Genomic DNA, 24,457 nt, shown 5'->3' on the forward strand with positions numbered 1-24,457 from the left:
AGTGCTCGGTGTGGCAGTGATGAGCAGCAGGTAGCAGCCAGTGGTGCTGACGGGGCCGGGCCCGAGGCAGTGAGGCATAGTGGCAAATCTCATAAATTTCCAAGAGAGCCTGGAAATCCAGACTGCTGTGAGAACCGTGAGTCTCAGCAACACATTCCCACCTCCAGGCAGGCCCAGTGACCCGAGCCTGCCCAGCAGTGGCTGTGATCTGTCCTCTTGGCCAGAGAGAACCTGACGTTCCTGGAGACGGCAGGGGCAGTGTCGATAAGACCCATCCCTGCGGCCCACCTGGAACCTGGCACTGAGACCCCTGTGCCTCCAGAGGGGCCTGGCACAGGCAGGCTGGGGCTGAGCAGGTGCCTCCCTGGGCCACCTAACTGCCACACGGAGCTCCCACCTCACCTACAGCAAACAGGGCTCAGAGGAGCTGCCACTCGCCCTGCTGGGACTGAGCCTTGCAGATGCCCAGGGCCAGCCCCCTGTCTGCAGCCCACCCCATGGATCCTCCCACCTCCCAGTCCTAGTGCCCACGGGATCTACCATCTCCTGGGGACGCCATAGATGCCCGAGGGCAGAGAGCAGAGAGGGCAGCACAGACTTGCCTCTGTAAAGGGGGAATGGGCCCGACCATTGTCAGGGGACAGGTGCTGGAAACCCACGGACCTGCAAGATGGCCGGGGCTGCAGGGCGATGGGAGACGGTGGGAAGGATCTGCCAGGCACATCCCTGGTCCCTACCCCTCAGAAACTTGGGAGAAGCTGCCAGCCCAGAGGCCCAGCGCCCACTCACTCTGAGAACTCCCCGCAGATCCAGGCGGCAGCGTAGAGCACCTCACAGATCCCGTTCCGCTGGGTGCTGCTGGCCAGCAGGTGCGCGCTGTCAAGCAGCGCAGACATCTGGGACACGGCGAACTTGCGGATGGCCTTCACGCGGATGGCCACGTCCAGCATTTGGGCGGCAATGAGGTGGCCGTGCCGCGTGCCCTCCAGCCGGGTCAGCTCCACCAGGATGCTGATGTACCTGAGGGGCAGAGGCGGTGAATGAGCGGTGCCGCGGAACCCCCAGCCATGCCCCTGGGAGTGGGACGCACCACTCGAAGTTGGTGATGTACTGGTAGTTGGACTGGCTGCAGATGTCAATGATCTTGGTGAGCAGCTCGTCACGGTAGGTGGTGCCCTCTGCCTTGTCTACGTGGGTCATCAGCTTCTTCACAATCTCCATCAGGTTCTTCTTGGACACCTGGGCAAAAGCGTATGGACAGTGGTGACAGCGGACCCAGCCTGGGGCCTGCTTGGTGAGACACCCAACACCTGCTCCTGAGACAGAATCCACGGGACACAGGTGGACCCGGATTCACAGGTCGATGCCAGGGAGACAGCAGGCCCCTGCGATGTGGGCTGGGTTAGAGGCACACGGCCCCCAAGCCAGGGAGCAACAACTGGCCCAGCCAACTGTTCTGTGGGCTCAGCCCCGCCCCCTCCACACAGGCCCTGGAAGACAGGCATGGGCTTGGCCCCGCCCCCTCCACACAGGCCCTGGAAGACATGAATGGGCTTGGCCCCGCCCCCTCCACACAGGCCCTGGAAGACAGGCATAGACCAGGGCTGGCGCCCCTCTGCCCTGCCCCACCACACTAACTGATGGCCGAGTGTGAGGGGACTCCATGCATTTCACGTGGCTCTGCACCTGACACTTAATGTCCCTTAGAGAACTAAGGCCAGGCGGGTGGGCGGCGGACAGAGTGCACGCACCATCCCATAGAGCAGGTCCAGTGCCCGCAGCCGGATGGACTCGTCTTTGTCGTCCAAGCACTGCAGGATGAGGTCCTTGTGGGACTGCACGGACTTGGGGTGGGTCTTCAGGATCTTGGACATGGCCAGCAGCCCCAGGTACTTCACTGCAGAGAGAGGCCAGAGCCGGGTCACTGGGACGGACACAGGCAGCGGGGTACAGGCAGGGCCCAAGGCTCTCCAGGCCGGGTCTCCACCTCGGGAGGCTGCCTGGCCTTGGCAACCTGGGGGTGGACAGAGCAAGTATCCTAGCTGGAGCTCACCACGTGGGATGTCGCCCTAGCAGAGCCCTCACCCTGGGAGCTGGGGTGCAGGCTGCCCCCATGCCAGCTCCCTCAGGAAGGCCTCCCCTACCTACTACCACGTTGTAGTAGCTGCTGTCAGCTCTCCTCTTCCCACCCAGCCAGTGCAGGGAAGAACGCAGAGAAGACTTTCCAGCAGCATCAGGCATCCTCTGCCCAAGGCAGGGTCTCACCTGTACCCAGTACTCACTGTTCACCCAACTGGCCCAAACCAGCTCACGGAGAGCTAAGGGTGGCTGGGCATGAGGCACAGATGCCACAACCTAAGTCAGGGCCACCCCAGCCACATGGCACACAGCTGAACCCGTTCACATACTGCCATCCATGGTGGCTTTCAGGCCACGGGGCAGCACTGAGCAGAGACAGACACCGTGAGGTCCACGGAGAAAACGCAGTAGTCCCCACCTACCGGCGGGGGATGGGCCCATGACCCCCAGTGGAAGCCTGACACAGCAGGCAGTACTGAGACCCGCGTGTGAGTGTTTTTCTGACACATCTGTGCCTATGGCGAAGTTCGGTGTGTAAATTAAGCACAGTAAGAGATTAACAACTAATAGCAACTAAGAACAGAACAATCATAAAACAGTCACAAAAGGTATGTGATCGTGGTCTCTCTTGGAATACCTGACTGTGGGGTGCTTGCCTATTTTTGGACTGTGTTGGGGGTACCTGAAACCTCAGATAAGGGGGGCCACTCCACTATCTGGGCTGTTGCAGGCGAGTTTGCCAACTCCTGCTCCAAACAAAAAGACCTGGCTTCAAAATGAGCGTCCAAAACACCGCCCAGGTACAAGGTACCAGGCAGGGGCCGCTAATTCTAATTCCTCAACGGAGCAGCACGGGGACACCCACATGCGGGCAGGCACCTGGGCAAGGGTGCTATGTGCTGCTCTATCTCACAATGCAAAGCCTCACGCACCCCCGCAAAAACATGCAGAGGCTGAAATATCCAGAAATCTCGGACCAAGGTGCTCAGTGAGTGGCATCTGTCCAACTGCCAGGTGTTTCCCAGCCCCCCCACGCAGACAGGTCGGGGTGCAAGGGCGCCACAGGGCACTGGCAGGGGGCCGCCTCTGAGGCAGAGTGCCATCCATCAGGGAGACAGCTGGGGTTGCAGATGCCGTGTCCACTTCCTCCTCACACTAGGAGGACCCCTAACTTCACAGAGGTGGGGACACGAAAATGACAGCACTGGGGAGGGGATGACTCACAGTTCTGATCGGAGTCCTCAATCAATATCCTTAATTTCTGAACACAAAGCTGAAAAGAAGAAAAAAACGATGCTGGTTACATCCTCTAAACCAAGGGTGAGTCCCACAGGTGCCCTCCAGATTCAACCTCAACCTGGCCTAAGGCCCGGCGTCAGCCCCGCCCAACATTCAAAGCCCAGGAGGGAAACAAGCAGGGCCCACATGGGGCACCGGAGACAAGGGAGGCCCTGCTTCCCACGGGCGCTCTCCCCCACTCCTCAGTGCCCCACGTGTCCACCCCACAGACACATGATGGGGATCCCAAGCAGGCTCGGGCTGGTAGTGCACACAGGACGCGGCTGTGCCCTCCCGAGCCCCAAGATGGCGTGGGGGGACCAGCACCTTGGTCACAGAGTGGGCAAGCTCCCGCCTGTGGAAAGGTGTGGCCTCTGCAGTGTGGGACCCCATGGGCCCCGCCCAGTGCGGGACATACCTGGATGCTGGCACTGTGGTTGGGCATGCCAGAGGACAGCGAGATGAGCACTGCAAGAGACAGCTTGGTCAGCACCGCGGTCAGCACCATGGCCAGCGCCGACACTCACTCAGGGCCATGGGGCACCAGCACCCCCTCACCGGGAGCAGGGATGGGAGGGATGACAGAAATGCCACTGGGTTTGGGACCACGCAGCCCAACTGTGTTTGCAAAAACCTAGCTCCATCGCAGGCCTGAGGACAGGAACCTGCAGGGGCCCCCACCCTCACCGACAGGACAGCTCGTGGCCTCAGCTGTTCCTGCAAACACTGTGGTTTACTCACAACCCCTGCTTCCCTCTGGAGTCTGGAATCCCGGCAGGGGCCAGGCCCCGAGGCCACAGGACCAGACCCTGTAGGAACCCAGGTGCTGGGTCTCTGGGAGCCTCCATGGTGACACTTCACAAATTATCATCACAGCTCACTGCTGGGGGATGAAGCACATCCTGCAGGACTCCACTGAAAGAAGGCTCTAGAAGCTGGGCCTGGCCTCCCTAGCATCCCCTGAGCCATTCCCCTTTACTGACTCTGCTGTGTCCTTTGGGCAGGGACAGGCAGGCAGTGAGAAGCCGACCCTCAGAGCCCCGGCTCTAACAGCTTTAAAAGAAAGACATGAAGCCAGGGGACCGCCAGGCACATGCAGGGACAGAGACTCATTTTCCAACAAGCCAGTGGCATGGAATGAAGGCGTACAGGAGACCGTGTGTGTGTGTGCATGTGCGTGTTTTCTTTTTAAGACATGGGTTCTTGGAAGCTAAGCTATGAGGACGCAAAAGCATAACAATGACCTAGGCCAGGCGTGGTGGCTCACGCCTGTAATCCCAGCACTTTGGGAGGCTGAGGCAGGCAGATGACCTGAGATCGGGAGTTCAAGACCAGCCTGACCAACATGGAGAAACCCTGTCTCTACTAAAAATACAAAAATAAGCGGGAGTGGTGGAGCATGTCTGTAACCCCAGCTACTCCGGAGGCTGAGGCAGGAGAATCGCTCGACCTGGGAGGCGGAGGTTGCGGTGAGCCAAGATTGCGCCATTGAACTCCAGCCTGGGCAACAAGAGAGAAACTCCGCGATCCTCCCCACCGCCCCAAAAAAGAATGATCTAATGGACTCCAGGGACCTGGGGGAGGGTTGGGGGTGAGGGATGAGAGACTGCACATGGGGTACAGTGTACACTGCTTGGGTGTTGGTGTACATAAATCTCAGAAATCACTGCTAAAGAACTGATCCCTGTAACCAAATACCACCAAATACCGCCCAAAAACTACTGAAATAATAATCTTTTTAATACAAAAAATACAAATATCTGGAAATGAATAACCCTGGACAGAAAGTCTACATATAAATGTAAATACAAATGAAAAAATGTGGCAAAATAAATGCATATTCACGCATGCAAGATTTCAGAAATGTCACACTCAATCTTTGTAGGAGTGTTTTGTTTTGTTTTGTTTTTTGAGAAGTTGTTTCGCTCTTGTTGCCCAGGCTGGAGTGCAATGGCACAATCTTGGCTCACTGCAACCTCTGCCTCCCAGGTTCTCCTGCTTCAGCCTCCCAAGTAGTTGGGATTACAGGCGCCTGACACCACGCCCTGCTAATTTTTGTATTTTTTAGGTAGAGATGGGGTTTCACCATTATTGGCTAGGCTGGTCTTGAACTCCTGACCTCAGGTGATCCACCTGCCTCGGCCTCCCAAAGTGCTGGGATTACAGGCGTGAGCCACCACGCCCGGCCAGGAGTGTTATTTGAATATAAACGTAGACGGTAATTTTTTTTCCTTGAAATAGGTGTATAGATTATCCAGGTAGGAACAAATGTATTTTAAAAAGAAATGTAGGCCAGGCGTGATGTGTGGATGTGTTAATTATCCGAATTGTGCTATTTGACAATCAAGTGGTGTACCTTAACAATACACCATTTTTAATTGTCAACTATACCTAAGTAAAGCTAGAAAAAAACAAAAAACAAAAGAGATGGGGTGCTGGCTGAGTACAGTAACTCAGGCCTGTAATCCCATCACTTTGAGAGATCAAGGCAGGAGAATGGCTTGAGCCCAGGAGTTCAAGACCAGCCTGGGCAACATAGTGAGACCTTGTCTCTACCAAAAATTCAAAAAATTACCTGGGTGGGGTGGCACGCGCCTGTAGAAGCAAGAGGACCGCTTAAGCCTGGGAGGTCAAGGCTGCAGTGAGCTATGATCGCACCACTGCACACCAGCCTCAAGAGAGACGGGGTCTCACTCTGTCTGCAGCCTGGAACTCCTGGGCTCAAGTGATGCTCTTGCCTCAGCCTCCTGAATAGCTGGGCCCTCATACTGGTGAGAAGCTTCTGCTTTATCAACCATAAGGAAGTGCACCACCCAATGCCCCATGAGGCTTTGGCTGACGTGGAGCAGCTCGGCGGAGACCACTGGGGACATTGGTCGTTGGCCCTTGTGCCCTGGCCCAGCCGGAGGCGTGGATTCTGACTCTGCCTTAGAAAATATTTTTGTGGGCCAGGCGTGGTGGCTCACGCCTGTAATCCCAGCACTTTGGGAGGCCGAGGCAGGCGGATCAAGAGGTCAAGAGTTCGAGACCAGCCTGACCAACGTAGTGAAACCCTGTCTCTACTAAAAATACAAAAATTAGCCAGGCGTGGTGGCGGGTGCCTATAGTTCCAGCTACTCGGGAGGCTAAGGCAGGAGAATGGCGTGAACCCGGGAGGCAGAGGTTGCAGTGAGCCAAGTTGCGCCACTGCACTGCCGCCTGGGCAACAGAGTGAGACTACATCTCAAAAAAGAAAATATTTTTGTGGTAGATGCTGCTGCTTAAGTATCCATGGGTGAAACAATATGCTGTCTCAGGAGTGCTTTAAAGTCTCGGAAAAAATGCAGTGTACTGTGAGAGCGGATGGTAGGCCCTGAGCAGCAGGGGCCAGCATCTGTGGAAGCAGGTTATGAGGAGGGGCTTTATCTGCAGGTGAATCTTTCACACCCAAGGGGACTCCAGAGTGGCTGGGCCACCAGGCAGCTTAAGAAGCAAACACCCAGCACCAACGGCGGTGGAAGACCAGGCAGATGCACGGCCACCTTGACAGCAGAGGCCTGGGACGGCCTCCCAGCCAGCCCCAGGCCCCACCAGCCAGCTTTCCTTCTCAGTTCCAGCAGGGGTGGCGCTCGGGGACACCAGGCCTGGCACCCTCCTGTCCCCACCCGAGACCCCAGCCTGGCAGTGCCAGCCCTTCCAGACGGGGAGAGTGCCGGTTCTCACCTGCAATCACGGTGTTCACACATTCATAGAGGAGAGACATGGCAGACGTGCTAAGGAAAGGAACACAGGGAAGCGGCATGAGGACTGGGGGCCTCGTCAGATGCAGCGACCCAGTGCCGGCGGCTCAGCTGGAGACGGCCTCAGCCCCACAGCCCAGGGAGTGTGCCCCAGGAGGGAGCCCGTGCCCTGCTCTCCAAGGCGTGTGGTGCTCGGCTGGTCATTGTCTCACCTTCCCAGAAGGGGCATGTGAGAAATCCCTCTGCAACTGCAGGCCCGTGACAGCATCCGGGCAGGGACGGACCACGCACCCCCAGCGGCCCGTGAGATGGCAATACTGCTTTCCTACTGCATCTTTTCTAGAGTTTTGTTTTGTTTTGTTTTTTGTTTTTTCTGAGACGGAGTCTCGCTCTGTTGCCCAGGCTGGAGTGCAATGGTGCGGTCTCGGCTCACTGCGACCTCCGCCTCTCAGGTTCAAGTGGTTCTCCTGCCTCAGCCTCCCGTGAAGCTGGGATTACAAGCGTACACCACCACACCCGGCTAATTTTTGTATTTTTTAGGTAGAGACAGGGTTTCACCATGTTGCCTAGACTGGTCTCGAACTCCTGACCTCAAGTGATCTACTCGCCTTGGCCTCCCAAAGCGCTGGGATCACAGGCGTGAGCCACAGCTCCCAGCCCTTTTCGGTGTTTCGATGTGTTCAGACACACAGATACTCGCCATGGAGTCGCAGCTGCTTACAGCTTTACAGTCACTTGCAGGACAGGGCCACAGCCAGGAGAATGGCCACGCGACGTAGCCTAGGAGTGTGGTGAGCTTCACCAGTGAAGTGCGTGTGCGCGTATGCTACACTGCTCACATGGTGAAATGTACTAATGACACCCTTCTGTGAATGTCCTTGTTGCCGACACATGACTGCATCTGAAAGTCACGGCGATGACGCCTCTGCCTGAGGCCCACTCCACCCCTCCCCTTCCCTGCAGTGGGGGCCACGGAGGGGTCCTGGTTCCTCCTCAGCACTTGGTCTGAGGAACTAAAGTGTCCCCTTCTAGCAACCAAAGGCAGCCTGGCCTGAAAAGGCTCCTAACATAGGATCCCATTCCATAACCTTGCAGTGCGGAGACCCACGAAGAAAACCCAAACTCCCCAAATGTCTCTAGCAGCATGGAGAAGAGTCTAGTGGCTGGGAACGCCACCACAGGCTTCCAGTCTAGGACGGACAGTCATCTTTCAGCTGCTTCACGCCCAGCCCCCGCTGTACTGTGCTGGGGCCGGGCTCCCAGCCGCTCCAGCACTGGATCCCATGGAGCCAGCCCACCCCACAGCTCCGACACTGCACCCCGTGGAGCTGGCCTGCCCCTGCCGCTCCAGCACTGCACCCCGTGGAGCTGGCCTGCCCCACAGCTCCGACAATGGACTCCGTGGAGCCAGCCCGCCCCCGCCGCGCATGGCCTGCACTCACCTGTGGATGAGGTTGGTGAGGGGCTCGATCAGCTTCTTGCCTAGCCGCGGCTCCAAAGGAGTAAGAGCACCGAACTGTGGGGACAGCAGGGCCTAGGTCACCCACAGGGAATGCCCCACGCAGGGTGAGGGACAGGAGGGCCTCGGTCACCCGCAGGGAATGCCCCACGCAGGGTGAGGGAATGCCCCACGCAGGGTGAGGGAATGCCCCACGCAGGGTGAGGAGGCCGCATTCCCAGGCAGTACTTGCCAGCTTGATGATCTTGATGAGGACCCAGTTGTTGGTGGAGGACGTCATCAGCTTGAAAAAGAGTGGGGCCAGGGACAAGTAGTTCTTAGGGTTGCGTCTGGCCAGCTCGCAGATGACATTGACAGCAGCCGACTGAACCCCTGGGGAACAAGGGGTCCTCATCAGCGTCCTGTCCTTCCACTTAGAAAACCATCCTATCGTGTTCCTGGCCTGGGAGGAGGTTCTGGGGCTGCAGCAGCTCCCACTGAACATGGTCCTGGCTCTGCCACCTCCTCCTGGTGACAGGGACAGCAGCCACACACCTGATCCTCCAGGGAACAGGCCACAGCAGCCAGCTCCTGGCGCTGAGAAAGCATTGCTCGGCACCGTTTCCAGGAACAAGCGCACGCAAGCGTCACCAAGCTCAGGATAGCCTGACAGCGGCCCTCTGAGTGGGGGTTTCAGTATGAGGGCTCCAGAAACGGCTGCCCAGCCATCGGGGCTCAGAGAGTCTTCCTGCTGCGTCCATGCCCCACCACTCCAGGGAGAAGCTCGCCCATCGGGTCCCGTGCTTAGGGCTGGGGTCTCCCCTTCTGCACGCAGGGCCTTGGGATTCCTGTGGGCTGGCTTTGGGGTCCACTGACCCACGCCTGCCACACACCAGAGGCTTCACACACCGGCCCAGGGAAACTCAGTGAAACTCAATCTGAAGCCACGTCCCGCAGTCACCACACCACAAATACACAATAGCCATATGAGGTGGAGGCAGCTACTGCACGGGACATATGGTCTAGACTGTCTCCTGCCCTGTAGAAGGTGCCTCCTGGTGGCACTGGTCCTAAGAGGCGCTGGTGGGGGTGGGTCCACCTCTGCTCAGGGACACGCCAGGCTCACCACCAGCTGCCACATTGGATCTTACTGCCGCCACCACCAGCACCTCCCTCCTGGCTGCCCCAGCGAGGGGAGGCCCAGCCACCTCCAGCAGGCATTTTCCTGGACCGAGCCCTCCACCACTCCCCGCAGCACCCCCCAAAACACACCACCACATCTTCCCAGGGCACCGGCTGATCCCCCACCCTCAACCCTGAGGCTTAACTCAAATCCACAAACCGGGGTCGGGGTCCTCCAGCTTCTCCTTCAGCCGGGGAAAGGCGGGGCGCAGAGACTCGGGGTACTTCAGGAACACCTTGTACATGATCAGCACAGCCTTCTTCCTGATGTAGGGCTTGGTGTGTGACATCTGCGGGGCAGCGGGCTTCAGCCTGCGCGGGCTTCCTGCGACTCATCCCTGCTCTCGCCCCTCCCAGCTGCCTCCTCCACAGAGAGGAGATGCCCTCCAGCCCGACGCTGTGGCTGCACACCAGTCCCAGGGGCCCCAAACCAGCATCCTGGATGCCATGGAAGCCAGCCTCACTGTGCCTCTGACTCAGGCCTGCCCTCCAGAGCGAGCCCTCCTCCCTTGTGGCCTTCCTGCCCCAGGGTCCTGGGTCCCACAGTGGGAGGACGAAGGCTGGAGAGGAAAGTCACGCAGGCAACGCGGGTGTGCTGGGAACACAGCCTACAGCCCAGCTCCCCACGGCTGTGCCCTGAGGCTGCTCAAATTCCCCAGCAGGGGTCCTCCCATCTATCAGGCCCGGGGAGTCGCCTTGAACTGCCTGGTCCTGACAGAGCCAACCCATGATGGGGCACTGACATCCACCCTCTCGTGGGCTCCCCACTGCTTTACTCAAGAGGAGCCGGCACTCTGTGAAGGCCAGCAGTCAGTGTTTTCAGCTTCATGGGCCAGACAGCCTCTGTCATGACCACACAGCTGTGCCTTCACAACCAAGGCCACCGGAGACAACACAACACGTGGAAAGAAGGTGCAGCCGGCTGGATTTGGCCCTGTGCCACAGCCTGCTGATCCCTGATCTAGAAGCTCAGCAGGCTGTGCTGACCATCTCCAAGACCATCAGCCACGATCTAGACACCTCCGGGCGGACAGGCAGCCACGCAGGGACAGCGCCCATTGGCCATGATCTAGACACCTCCGGGCGGACAGGCAGCCACACGGGGACTGCGCCCATCGGCCACGATCTAGACACCTCCGGGTGGACAGGCAGCCACGCAGGGACAGTGCTTCCCAGGGAGGAAACCATGCCCCCTCCACACTGTTAATCTGGCTGCTGTGTTTTAAATGAAAAGGAACAAAGGTCCCCCTCATGAGCTGGAGGTTAAGTCAGGCACAAAACTGATGTTTCTGGGGCCAAAATTTCCAGGGGCTTCCCAGGTTTTAGACTGTCACAGCCGGGGACGTAGCCTTTGACAAGCAGAGTGGCAAGGAGGAGTCAAGCTGTGGTCAGGGATGGAGGAAAGAGAACCACACAGAAGCCCACTGGCGGCTCAGACAGCAGCCACTGTCAGACCTCAGGGCAAACATCCCCCACCGGGCTGGCCTGTCAGGGAGACCCTGTTCCTCCTCTCGGCAAGATGATTTCAAATATAAACTCAAGACACGCAGGAATCAAAGCGGCCCAAGAGCTGCTCCACCAGCTGACAGTGATTTGGTTCCCATCTCAGGCAGGCCACACACCGGGGACCCCGGCCGGTTTCCGCATAGCCAAGCTTCCCAGGCATGCCACTTTGACCGAGTTTTTCCCAGAGCAGACAGGCAAGGGTGGTGGGCAGGCTTACAAACTCACCAGTGTCATGATGTCATTTGCCAGGTCTCTGGCAAGGTCTGGGGTGACGAAGCAGGACAGACCCGTCAGTGCAACGCCTGTGTCGTACTGGCTGGGGCTGCTCAAGTCCTGGAAAGCGAGAGAAAGGGGCCGTGGCCAGGATGCCCTGGGTGGCACATCCGACGCCTGGGTCGCCGGGAGCAGCAGGAGCAAAATTCTCCCAGGACGCCCCAGGACTCAGCATATCCCCTTGGGGTGCAGCTGTGCCTTAGCACCCCTGCTGCTGAGGGGTCTGAAGCTGAACTCAGACAAGGAGGAAGAATTTACAGCCCATGGGAGACTGTCATCAAGAGAGGAGCCAGGATGGGCGCAGTTGGGAACACTGAGGTCTGAGGCACAGACTGGAGTGCTCTGTGTGTGGGAATCAGCTGAGTTTCTTGGCCCCTCCTGGGTGGGCATGGCTGGGAACAGTGAGGTCTGAGGCACAGGCTGAAACGCTCTGTGGGCGGGAATCAACCAAGTTTCTTGGCTCCTCCTGGATGGGCAGGGCTGGAGACAGGGAGGTCTAAGCCACAAACTGAAGCACTCTGCATGGGAATCAACCAAGTTTCCTGACACCTCCTGGGACAGAGGCGCCTGTCACAAGTCACTGCAAGTGTGGGGAAGGGCCACCCCGGGTGCAAGAGCAGAGCGTTCCAGGCCTAAAACTAGGGCTGCCCTCACCTATCACTGGCAGCTCCCAGCTTGCAGAGACGGTGGTGCTGGGCCTGGCACAGAACGGGCAGGAAAGCCCCACAGGATGGGGTCCTCAGAGACCCTGCTTCCATTTGGGGTCCCTTTCCCCAACAACTGAGGGGAAGGGCCCAGGAACAGCTCCCATGGGCCCCTCTCAAAGGTCAGCTGGCAGCTGCCCATGCCCTCCCATGGAGTCTGCCCCAGCTCTTCACTCCCGCAGCTCTCACTACAACACGGCATCCGCCCCAGCTCCTGTGTCAGCACTTGGGGAAATAAACCCTCTCTTGATATCACAAACCTGCTCTTGGGGAGACATCTTCTTAAGGAAACTCCCAAGACTTCATCTATATATGCATCTACCGAGATCCTTTTTCAGGGTTAACATTCTGTGGTCAAAATATGACAAGGCCAGCTTTTTTTTTTTTTTTTTTGTGAGACAAGTCTCACTCTGTCCCCCAGGCTGGAGTGCAGTGGTGCAATCTCGGCTCACTGCAACCTCCACCTCCCAGGTTCAAGCAATTCTCTGCCTCAGCCTCCCAAGTAGCTGGGATTACAGGTGCGTGTCACCATGCCCGGCTAATTTTTGTATTTTTAGTACAGATGGGGATTTACCATGTTGGCCAGGCTGGTCTTGAACTCTTGATCTCATGATCCGCCCGCCATGGCCTCCCAAAGTGCTGGGATTACAGGCGTGAGCCACCGTGCGGGGCCAACTGGTTCTTTTAAAAGGACACAGTGGGCGTGCGCGGTGGCTCACGCCTGTAATCCCAGCACTTTGGAAGTCTGAGGCGGGCAGATCACGAGGTCAGGAGATCGAGACCATCCTGACCAACATGGTGAAACCCTGTCTCTACTAAAATACAAAAAATTAGTCAGACATGGTGGTGCACACTTGTAGTCCCAGCTACTTGAGAGGCTGAGGCAGGAGAATTGCTTGAACCCAGGAGGCAGAAGTTGCAGTGTACTCCAGATGGCGACAGAGTGAGACTCCGTCTCAAAAAATAAATAAAATAAAATAACACAGTGAGCTGAAGCGGTGGCACACACTTGTAATCCTACCACTTTGGACGGCCGAAGCAGGAGGATCACTTGAGCCCAGGGGTTTGAGACCAGCCTAGGCAACGTAGTGAAACCCTCCCTGCCTCTACAAAAAATACAAAAAAATCAGCCAGGTGTGGTGGTGTATGCCTGTAGTCCCAGCTACTCAGGAGGCTAAGGTAGGGAGATCGCTTGAGCCTAGGAGGTCGAGGCTGCAGTGAGCTGCAATTGCGCTACTGCTCTCCAGCCTGGGTGGCAGAGCAAAAACCCTGTCTCAAAAAAAAAAAAAAAAAAGTAAGAAAATAATTTTTTTTAGGGCTGGGTGTGGTGGCTCACGCCTTTAATCCCAGCACTTTGGGAGGCCGAGGCAGGTGGATCATGAGGTCAGGAGTTCAAGACTAGCCTGACCAACATGGTGAAACCCTGTCTCTACTAAAAATACCCTAAAAAAAAAAAAAAGAAAAGAATTTTTTTTTTTTTTTGAGACAGAGTCTCGCTCTGTCATCCAGGCTGGAGTGCAATGGCACAATCTCGGCTCACCACAACCTCCGCCTCCTGGGTTCAAGCAATTCTCCTGCCTCAGCCTTCTGAGTAGCTGGGATTATAGGCATGCACCACCACGCCCGGCTAATTTTGTATTTTTAGTAGAGACAGGGTTTCACCATGCTGGTCAGGCTAGTCTCAAACTCCCAACCTCAGAAGATCCACCCGCCTCAACTTCCCAAAATGTTGGGATTACAGGCATGAGCCACTGCACCCAGCCCAGAAAATAATTTTTTTTATTAAAAAACAAGCCAGGCACAGTAATCCCAGCACTTTGGGAGGCTGAGGTGGGCAGATCACTTGAGGTCAGGAGTTCCAGACCAGCCTGGCCAACATGGTGAAACCCTGTCTCTATTAAAAACACAAAAAAATTAGCCGGGTGTGGTGGCACATGCGTGTACTCCCAGCTACTTGGGAGGCTGATGCAGGAGAATTGCTTGAACCCGGGAGGCAGAGGTTGCAGTGAGCCGAGATCGAGTCATTGCACTCCAGCCTGGGCAACAGAGCAAGATTCTATCTCAAAAACAAAACAAAACAAAAAAAAAAATAAAAAACAAAATGAGGCCAGGCACGGTGGCTCATGCCTGTAATCCCAGCACTTTCGGAAGCCCAGGCAGGCAGATCACTTGAGGCTGGGAGTTCAAGACCAGCCTGGCCAACATGGTGAAACCCCATCTCTACTAAAAATACAAAAATTAGCCAGGCATGGTGGTGGGCACCTGTAATTCCAGCTACTCGGGAGGCTGAGGCAGTAGAATCGCTTGAACCCAGGAGGCGGAGATTGTGGTGAGCCGACATCATGCCATTGCTCTCCAGCCTGGGCAATAGAGTGAGACTCAGTCTCAAAACAAAACAAAACAAACAAATGACACACTGGACTGCAAACATCGGAAGCATGTGATCCTACACAGAGAAAGCAGGTGCTAACTGGCTGAGCCGGGGCCCACCTGCATCCGAGGCCAGGCCAGGGGCAGGCACCGGCAGGCACCAGGTCAGAGCTGCGCCCGACACACAGGGTCTAACAGCCCTGAGCACCTGGCAAGGCAGCGGTGGATCTAAGTCCCCAGTGAGGTGCTCACACAGGGACCGGCCGTGCCGAGCCCATCAGCAAGAGACACAAAGCTCGGCATGACACATGGCCCTCCTTGCTGGGCAGCTGCCACCTGGGTACCTAGGACGGCTGGAGCCCTCCACCCTCCTCCCTCCCAGTTACCACCTGCAAAACCCGCTCCCATCCTCCTCTCAGCAGGCCAGACTCCCACCCAGGCCCCTCCTGCTACATGGCCACGACCCAAGAGCCCCACGGCATCTAGGGCGCATGTCGCCCGCGGCCCAGGCGGGACACCCAGCTCCATAACCTTGCCCACAATGGTGAGCCCAGCAGAGCCAACAGTCCCAGGACCTGCACCACACCCTAAGCCGGACATCAGTCACAGCCAGTTCCCCCACACCTGTCCCTCGGCGTGCTGGGAGCCCCCAGCCCAGGTCTTCAGGTCACCCTGTGGGGTCGACAACACAGCCACAGGGTCCCGCCCTTGCACATGGACATCGGAGAGCCGGGACCGTAGCCTCTGATGTGCGGTCTGGGGCCAGAAAGGGGCCAGCTGCCCATGAAAAGGGTGGGCTTGATTCTCCAACACCCCAACCCCTCTATTGAGAGGCAGGAACCAAAGGTGTTCAGAGCTCGGGGCCAAGGAGGATCTGTGCTACTACCCAGTGCCCTCCGTGACCATTTCAAAATGCAACATTTACATGGTGCTGAAAAATGCACCTCATGGGACTCAAAAAAAGCCGTGGGCAGGAAGCACCCCACATGGGCAGGGAAGGGCCCACAGCTACAGCAGGCACTACCATGAGCGGAGAAGGGAAGAAAGTGGGCGACCGCAGAGGCCAGCTGCGAGTGGACCCTGGAGCCCCATTCGCCGGCCCCTCCAGGTGGTGAGCGAGGGAAGGGGGCACCGCACTGCTCAGCATCTCTCCACCTCACAAGCCCACCAGAGAGCGCAGGCTCAGACCTGCCAGGCCTCCTCTCTGCGTCTGCCGGGAGGACTATGGCTGCGGAAGCCCCGCTCACATTCAAGGGGGCCACAGGCGCCAGCTGCCCACAGGAAGACGCGTGTGGGAACCAGACGCTCCAGCAGGGGCAGGCTGCACTCAGTATACAGAGCGGCCCCGGCCCGGGAACACCCACCTTACGGATCTGATTGGTGGTCAGCATGATGACGTCAGTGCCTTCGTGAAAGCTCTGGGAAGCAGCGAGGTAGCCAATTCGCTGGGAGAGAATAGATGAGCACATCAGAGGCCGGGCACCTGCAGCCTCCAGGAGCTCCCAGCTCTGCTCTGCAGCGACCACAGCAGGCAGCGCCAGCCCAGAAGCAACATTCCGCAGCCTGGACACTGGGGCCACCAGCAAGTGGGAACCAGCCCGCATTTGAAAACCAACCCAGATTTCTTCAAAATTCCATGAGGAAACTCCCAGTTTGGAATATGTATGTGTGTTTTTTTTTCTTGGAGACAAAGTCTCGCTCCGTCACCCAGGCTGGGGTGCAATGGCACGATCTCAGCTCAGTGCAACTTCCACCTCCCGAGTTCAAGCAATTCTCCTGTCTGAGCCTCCCGAGTAGCTAGGATTATAGCCGCGCGCACCGCCACGCCCCACTAATTTTTGTATTTTTAGTAGAGATGGGGTTTCACCATGTTGGCCAGCCTGGTCTCCAACTCCCACCCTCAGGTGATCCGCCTGTCTCAGCCTCCCAAAGTGCTGGGATTACAGGCCACTGAATCCACCTTGGGTAACAGAGCTAGACTCTGTCTCAAGAATAATAATAATAAAAATTGGCCGGTCACGGTGCCTCACACCTGTAATCACTCCCCACCCCACCAGCCTCACCGTCCCAGAACCTCACCTTGAAGGTGAACTTGGAGGCACTCATCACTTCTATGATGTTGAAGGCGGCCCAGCTGATGTCGTATCCCAGCATCTGTAACTGTTAAGGGACGCACAAGAAATTGCACTCACAAGCCAAAGCAGAGAGAAAGGCTTTGAGCCACGGCATCAAGCACTCCCTCCCAGCACACGGAACAGACTCATTCACTGTCAACAAACCACCCAATACGTACCCCTGGGGCCTTTAATTTCTTCTTTTGACAAACAACTCTGACATTTAAAAGCTACAGGGACAAGTTAGTGACAGGCACTAAAAAGAGGCTCAATGTCTGCAATTGGCTAACTGGCGCTTATGGGTACTGGTTACATTCCCCTACCAACCCTTGGCGAATCGGCTCCTTGAAATAGTTACGAGACGAGCAGCAGCATGGGGGGACCCTGGACGAGCCCTTTGTCTCGCTACCTCCCACGGGGAAATAGGCCAGAGGGAGGAGTGCCTGTTCCCAGCTCACACACTGACCTGGAACTGCAGCCAGGAAGGGAGCCAGCCCAGGAAGGTCCAGGGCCCCAGCTCTCCCCACTAGGCGTCCCGGCCCAGCCTGTGGTGGGAGGGAGCCGACACTGCAGGCGAGGGGCGTCCCTAGTGAACCCCACCCGGAAGAGGACCCCATGGGGCTCCCTCAGGGCCACCACCAGGGCCTGTGGGTTGCCACCCTCTGGCCTGTTTGCCAGCCATGTGACAAACATGGCTCTCCGCGCCAGGACTTTGGGTTGGCCCTGAGTGGCTCACCGACAGTGGGTGGTACCAATGACTGACAGGTGGACAGACAGGCTGATGAACAGGGAACACGCGCTGAGTGGAGAAGCAGCCCGACAGTGCTGGGCGCGGGCCACTGGGAGGCACTTACATACGTCAGCTTGCAGACCGCGTTCGCCTTCACCGCGATGTTGTCCTGCTTCAGCTCCTGCTTGATCTCATCAATGCACTGAGATATGTATTTTGCCTATAATGGGGGATAAACACAGAGATTACAAACATCTAGCTAAGAGGATTGGAATAATGATTTCGGGCCAGGCACGGTGGCTCACGCCTGTAATCCCAGCACTTTGGGAGGCCGAGGCAGACAGATCACGAGGTCGGGAGTTTGAGATCATCCTGGCCAACATGGTGAAACCCTGCCTCTACTAAAAATACAAAAATTAGCTGGGCGTGGTGGCGGGCGCCTGTAATCCCAGCTACTCAGGAAGCTAAGACAGAAGAATCGTTTAAACCTGGGAGGCAGAGGTTGCACTGAGCCAAGATGACACCACTGCATTCCAGCCCGGGTGAGAGAGCCAGACTCCGTCTCAAAAAAAAAAAAAGGAAAGAAGCCAGACATAAGAGAGCACACCATGTGATCCATTTCTATGAAATGTCCAGATCAGGCCAATCCAGAGACAGGAAGGGGATTTGTGGGTGCCACAGGCTGGGAGAGGAGACGGGGAGGGTTCGCTTTCTTTCTAGACTGATAATGTTCTGGAACTTGGCCGTGGTGGTGGCGCACAGCATTCCGCTATACACGACCCACCGTTTGCCTACTCCTTGGTGGACGAACATGTGGGGCCTTCCCACCTTCAGCCAGTGTGACTCTCGCTGCTGTGAAAACCGCGCTCAGGTTTTGAGGGGATGTGTCTGGTGTGTCTGCATCCCCTGGGCCTGCTCACTAACTGCGCGTGTCTCCAGAACACCATCAAGGACAGTTCTGACCCAAGCGAACTCAGGCACGAGGTCCAGAATGGCAGACGAGGTTCCCAAGGGACAAACAGACGTGAGGCGCCCAACATAGCACCAGAGACAAGCCGGGTCAATGCCATGCTGGCCCCAGAGACAACCCACCCCACCTGGGAGGAGAGAGAGGAGGGAGCAGCAGAGGCTCAGAACGCCTCCATCAGTGGACGATGAGGCACCCACGACAAGCCCTCCTAACACACAGGAGCCCCTCTCCATCATCCGACAGGTCAGGAGTGATGGCTGCCCGGGCCCTGTCCTGCCAGCCCCTGCGTCGGGATGCAATGTTCCTCCTGCTGTGCCCACCAGAGGCAAGGATGGCAAGCCCACCCCATCACGCTTCTGTCCCCAGCCCCACTGTAGCTAGCCTCGAAGCAGCCCCAGGAGTACCCACCACTCATGTGTCACCCAGGACCACACCCCAACCTCAGCTGCCAGCTGCACTGGGCTGGGGAAGGAGCCACGGCTGTGGGGGGTGGGTGGGTGGGGGAGGGCACAGACACATAATATTTTCCTGAATGTTTTATGATCCAACTTTGTACAATGGAACGAGTGTCACCCGATCCTCCAGATGGGCTTCAAATTACTACACCTCGCCCCAGGACTGTGCTCCCATCCCAGGAGCAAGGATAACCCGCTCCTCCTGCTCAAAGGGTCAGGACTGTTGATTTAAAAGCAAAAGAACAAAAAGACCGTCACAAGCGTGGAGAGGTCAGACCCTCACGAGGGCAAAGGGGATGTGAAACGGCGCAGCTGCCATGGAAAGCAGCCTGGGCTTCCTCCACGGTTCCACGTAGAGTTACCGCCCCAGCAATTCCACTGCTGGGCGTGCACCCGAGGGGATGGAAAACAGGTGTCCAAACAAAAACAAGCACACGAACGCACATGGCAGCACCATTTCTAGTGGCCTGAAACAGGAACAGCCCCCATGCTCACCGCTGATGAATGGATACACGCAATGTGGTGGGTCTGCTCCCGTCAACTTGCTTGACTTATTATTTTTTTTTTGAGATGGGGTCTCACTCTGTTGCCCAGGCTGGAGTGCAGTGGTGAGATCACCGCTCACTGCAGCCTCCACACCCCAGACTCAAGTAATCCTCCCCGCTAGCCTTCCAAAGCACTGGGACCACAGGTGTGCGCGCCACCACGCCCAGCCACTAGTCAGCTTTCTAGGAACTCGGCAGTGGGTCACAACCCTGGGACTCCCTCTTGGCTTTTCACTTCTGAACTTCTGATAGAGTCCAAGTAGCTCCTCTCAGACCAAGCCTCACACAAACAAATGTCTTTTTTTTTTTTTTTTTTTTTTTTTGAGACGGAGTCTCGCTCTGATGCCAGGCTGGAGTGCAGTGGCACAATCTCAGCTCACTGCAACCTACACCTCCCAGGTTCAAGTGATTCTCCTGGCTCAGCCTCCTAAGTAGCTAGGATTACAGGGGCACACCACCATGCCCTGCTAATTCTTGTATTTTTAGTAGAGACGAGGTTTCGTCATGTTGGCCAGGCCGGTCTCGAACTCCTGACCTCAGGTGATCTGCTCGCCTCAGCCTCCCAAAGTGCCGGGATAACAGGCATGAGCCACTGCGCCCGGCCTGAATTAGAAAAAAAATGTATTAGTTGGGGTAGGGAAACATGATCTAGACCCAGAAGATTATATTATAAACATAGATTTAAATTATTTGAAGGTATAATGTGGCTATACATCATTGACACTTTCTACAAAAACAAAGGGAAATTAGAGGAGCAACATGGTGAAATTTCTCAAACACCTCAGCTAGTTCCACACTAAATTCACACTTCACCACAGAGCAAGTGAGATACTAAAACAATGATGCTGGTTTCAGCATCTATTTAACTCTGGGATGTAATTTAGAACACATGGTGCGTATTTCCTTTATACACTAAGTCCTCAGGACTGCAGTAAGACAGGTCATTTAAACCCTAGATACACAGGAGAACTCCCTGGGGTACTTTTTTTTTTTTTTTTTTTTTAATGGAGTCTTGCTCTGTGACCAGGCTGGAGTGCAGTGGCACAATCTCGGCTCACTGCAATCTCCGCCTCTCGGTTCAAGTAATTCTCCTGCCTCAGCCTCCAGAGTGGCTAGGATTACAGGCGCACACCACCACGCCCAGCTAATTTTTGCATTTTTAGCAGAGACAGGGTTTCACCATCTTGGCCAGGATGGTCTCGATCTCTTGACCTCATGATCCGCCTGTCTCGGCCTACCAAAGTGCTGGGATTACAGGCGTGAGCCACCGTGCCCGGCCTTTTTTTTTCTTTTATTGAGATAGGGTCTTCCTCTATTGCACAGGCTAAAGTGCAGTGGCTAACTGCAGCCTCAACCTCCCAGGCTCAAGAGATTCTCCCACCTCAGTATTTGGGAGTACAGTGAGTAGCTGGGATTACAGCGGCATGCCACCATACTGGGCTAATTTTTTAAATTATATATATTTATATATACATATTTTTACATATATACTTATTTACATATATATACACTTATTTATATATACATTTATGTATATATATATATATCTCTTTTGAGACACAGTTTTGCTCTTGTCGCCCATGCTGGAGTGCAGTGGTGTGCGCCCATGCTGGAGTGCAGCTCACTGCAACCTCCGCCTCCCGGGTTCAAGCAATTCTCCTGCCTCAGCCTTCCCAGTAGCTGGGGTTACAAGCAGTTACTACCACGCCTGGCTAATTTCTATATTTTTAGACGGGGTTTAGCCATGTTGGCCAGGCTGGTCTTGAACTCCTGACCTCAAGTAATTCGCCAGCCTCAGCCTCCCAAAGTGCTGGGATTTACAGGTGTGAGCTACCGCACCTGACCTAACATTTTTTACTTTTGTAGAGTCGGGGTCTCACTATGTTGCCCAGGCTGGTCTTGAACTCCTGGCCTCAAGTGACCCTCCCACCTTGGCCTCCCACAGTGCTGGGATTAAAGGTGTGAGCCACCGCACCTGGCCAGCGCTTTTTCTAGTTTTAAAGTTCCGATTCTCAGTCCTTCGCCTCCAATGAATTAAGTCAGCATCTTGAGACCAGGGAGGCCACATGGTCACAACCTCAGCAGCTGATTCTCGGGTGCCGTCCAGCTCAAAGACCAACGAGCTGAACCCTTGGCACATCCCACGGTGCTTTCCATGTGGCGGCGCAGCTGAGGGAAGCCAGGCCGCTGAGCCGCATGCAGGCTGAGGGCCTGGGAGCTCACCCAGCTCATGAGAGCAAAGCCCGGTCCCCCTCACCCCACCGGGGGCTCTGAGGGGTTTTTTCTTTTTTTTTTCTTTTTTTATTTGAGACAGAGTTTCGCTCTTGTTGCCCAGGCTGGAGTACAATGGTGTGATCTTGGCTCACGACAGCCTCCGCCTCCCAAGCTCAAGTGTGATTCTCCTGTCTCAGCCTCCCAAGTAGCTGGGATTACAGGCATGAGCCACCACACCAGGCTAATTTTATATTTTTAGTAGAGACAGGGTTTCTCCATGTTGGCCAGGCTGGTCTTGAACTCCCAACCTCAGCTGATCCGCCCACCTCGGCCTCCCAAAGTGCAGGGATTACAGGAGTGAGCCACCACGCCCAGCCTCTTTTTTTTTTTTTTTTTTTTTTTTGAGATGGAGTCTCACTCTGTCGTCCAAGTTGGAGTGCAGTGGTATGATCTCTGCTCACTGCAAACTCCACCTCCCAAGTTGAAGTGATTCTCCTGCCTCAGCTTTCCAAGCAGCTAGGACTACAGGCATGCGCCACCATGCCTGCCTAATTTTTTTTTTTTTTTGAGACGGAGTCCTGCTCTGTTGCCCAGGTTGGAGTGCAGCAGCGCGATCTCAGCTCACTGCAAGCTCCACCTCCTGGATTCACGCCATTCTCCTGCCTCAGCCTCCCAAGTAGCTGGGACTACAGGCGCCCGCCACCACGCCTGGCTAATTTTTTGTATTTTTAGTAGAGACGGGGTTTCGCCGTGTTAGCCAGGATCGTCTCGATCTCCTGACCTTGTGATCCGCCCACCTCGGCCTCCCAAAGTGCTGGGATTACAGGCGTGAGCCACCACGCCAGGCCAAGCCTGCCTAATTTTTGTATTTTTGTGTAGAGAGGAGGTTTGTGAAGCCCTGTTTCAAAAAAATCAAAAAATAAAAAATTAGCTGGGCGTGGTGGCACATGGTGTAGTCACAGCTACTTGCAAGGCTGAGGTAAGAGGATTGATTAAGCCCAGGACGTCAAGGCTGTAGTGGGCCGTGATCACACCACTGCACTCCAGCCTGGGCAACAGAGCAAGACTGCCTCAAAAAAAAATAAAAAAGGAAATAAATGAACGTGCTGCCTCGGCCAGGCGCGGTGGCTCATGCCTGTAATCCCAGCACTTTGGGAGGCCGAGGCGGGTGGATCGCCTGACGTTGGGAGTTCGAGACCAGTCTGACCAACGTGGAGAAACCCCATCTCTGCTAAAAATACAAAATTAGCCGGGGTGGTGGCTCGCACCTGTAATCCCAGCTACTAGGGAGGCTGAGGCAGGAGAATCGCTTGCACCCGGGAGACAGAGGTTGCGGTGAGCCGTGATCGCGCCATTGCACTCCAGCCTGGGCAACAAGAGTGAAACTCCGTCTCAAAAAAAAAAAAGAAGAATTCCAAGTCCCAACAGTAACTGGGTCAGGAAAGGGGACGCGCCGGCGAAGTGGTCCATCCTGCCCAAGATAAGTTACCATCCATGATCACCATCACTTCAAATTCAAACAGAAAAGCCACCGAACCCCAGAACCCCAGAAGCAGCATGAAAGGAGCTTCTCCTGTGGAGCGCGCTGCTCTTTCAACAGCCCGGGACACCGTCCTGCTTTATTCTCTTGTTGTGGACAGGCTCAACGCCCTCTGCACCCAGGAGCAGAGCGGCCGCAGCCATCCTGAGGCAGCATGGAACCGAGGCCCCCACACCGGGACCTACCTCCACTCCCACGACTGAGGCTGGTGCGGCACACTAACACCCAACAGGGTAGAAGCCAGAAACAGCCCCATCCAGGACCAGACCCCGGCCAGCCCCGCCCAGTCCAGCCCCAGCCCGTCTCTGTGCTCAGTCCTGTAACTTGCAGCCCCTCAGCTCAGCCTGGATGTCTGTGGGGTGGCACGGTCACCATTAAAACCCTCTGAGTCAAGGCGGGGCACAATGGCTCACACCTGTAATCCCAGCACTTTGGGAGGCCAAGCAGATCACTTGAGGTCAGGGGTTCGAAACCAGCTTGGTCAACATGGTGAAACACCGTCTCCACTAAAAATACAAAAATTAGCCTGGTATGGTGGTGCATGCCTGTAATCCCAGCTACTTAGGAGGCTGAGGCAGGAGAATTGCTTGAACCTGGGAGGAAGAGGCTGCAATGAGCCGAGATCGTACCACTGCACTCCAGCCTGGGCGACAGAGGGAGACTATGTCTCCACAAACAAACAAACAAACAAACAAACAAAAACCCTTCTGGCTCAAATCCACAGAGACAGCAGGTCAGTGGTCGCCAGGGCATGAGGTTTCTCTGTTCTGAACTTATTGTGCTGAATCACTGTACGTTTGTAAATATACTGAAATCTACTTAATTTCATGCCTAGAACAGGTAGATTTTATGGCATGTAAATTATATCTCAACTGTTCAAAGAAAGGAACCACCTTGGCTCAGCAGCATCACAGGACAGGACAAAACACCAGGAAGGACGTGAGGCTCCATCTGGACCGCAGCTCCCTGAGGGCTGGAGGCCTGGGCAGAGCAGAGGAGGGTCCTCAGGCCCCAGTCACAGATGAGCAGGAGCATTAGGGACCACTCAGCACAGAGTGGGCCACCTGGTGGATGCCCAGCAGGCCACCCGGGGTCCCCGCATCCCTCCGCCTGCCTCACTGCCACGTGGACAAGTCAGCCACCAGCCAATCCAAGAACTCCTAGGGCAGTGGTTCCCAGCAGGTGACTCTGCCCCTCCAGGGGACACTGGGCGATGTCTGCAGCACCTGTGGTTGCCACGACTTGCAGAGATCTAGGCATGGAGTGGGTGGAGGCCGGGGACGCTGCTCAGTGCCCTGCAGTGCCCCAACACCCCCACCCCAAGAACGATCCAGCCTGAT

At 56.0% G+C, this 24,457-nt stretch overlaps 1 protein-coding gene across 2 annotated transcripts in view; it reads right to left on the minus strand.

The window, feature by feature from the left end:
• AP3D1 (adaptor related protein complex 3 subunit delta 1) overlaps positions 1 to 24,457 on the minus strand; it is a 49,693-nt gene that overhangs the window by 19,236 nt on the left and 6,000 nt on the right. The window contains exons 2-14 of one of the 2 annotated variants that reach the window (XM_054465455.2): positions 17,518 to 17,613; positions 16,629 to 16,709; positions 15,914 to 15,994; positions 11,428 to 11,535; positions 9,857 to 9,986; positions 8,768 to 8,907; positions 8,519 to 8,592; positions 7,060 to 7,109; positions 3,776 to 3,825; positions 3,304 to 3,352; positions 1,752 to 1,897; positions 1,091 to 1,239; positions 790 to 1,020 (exon numbers count right to left, since the gene is read on the minus strand). In XM_054465455.2, coding sequence (XP_054321430.1) covers positions 790 to 1,020; positions 1,091 to 1,239; positions 1,752 to 1,897; positions 3,304 to 3,352; positions 3,776 to 3,825; positions 7,060 to 7,109; positions 8,519 to 8,592; positions 8,768 to 8,907; positions 9,857 to 9,986; positions 11,428 to 11,535; positions 15,914 to 15,994; positions 16,629 to 16,709; positions 17,518 to 17,613 — 1,385 coding nt within the window. Of the gene's footprint in view, positions 1 to 789; positions 1,021 to 1,090; positions 1,240 to 1,751; positions 1,898 to 3,303; positions 3,353 to 3,775; positions 3,826 to 7,059; positions 7,110 to 8,518; positions 8,593 to 8,767; positions 8,908 to 9,856; positions 9,987 to 11,427; positions 11,538 to 15,913; positions 15,995 to 16,628; positions 16,710 to 17,517; positions 17,614 to 24,457 lie in introns of those variants that run through there. The other variant, XM_054465456.2, reaches the window with a different exon arrangement.

The sequence above is a fragment of the Pongo pygmaeus genome, chromosome 20 (genome assembly GCF_028885625.2).
Source record: "Pongo pygmaeus isolate AG05252 chromosome 20, NHGRI_mPonPyg2-v2.0_pri, whole genome shotgun sequence".
In the NCBI taxonomy this organism is placed as follows: Eukaryota; Metazoa; Chordata; class Mammalia; order Primates; family Hominidae; genus Pongo; species Pongo pygmaeus.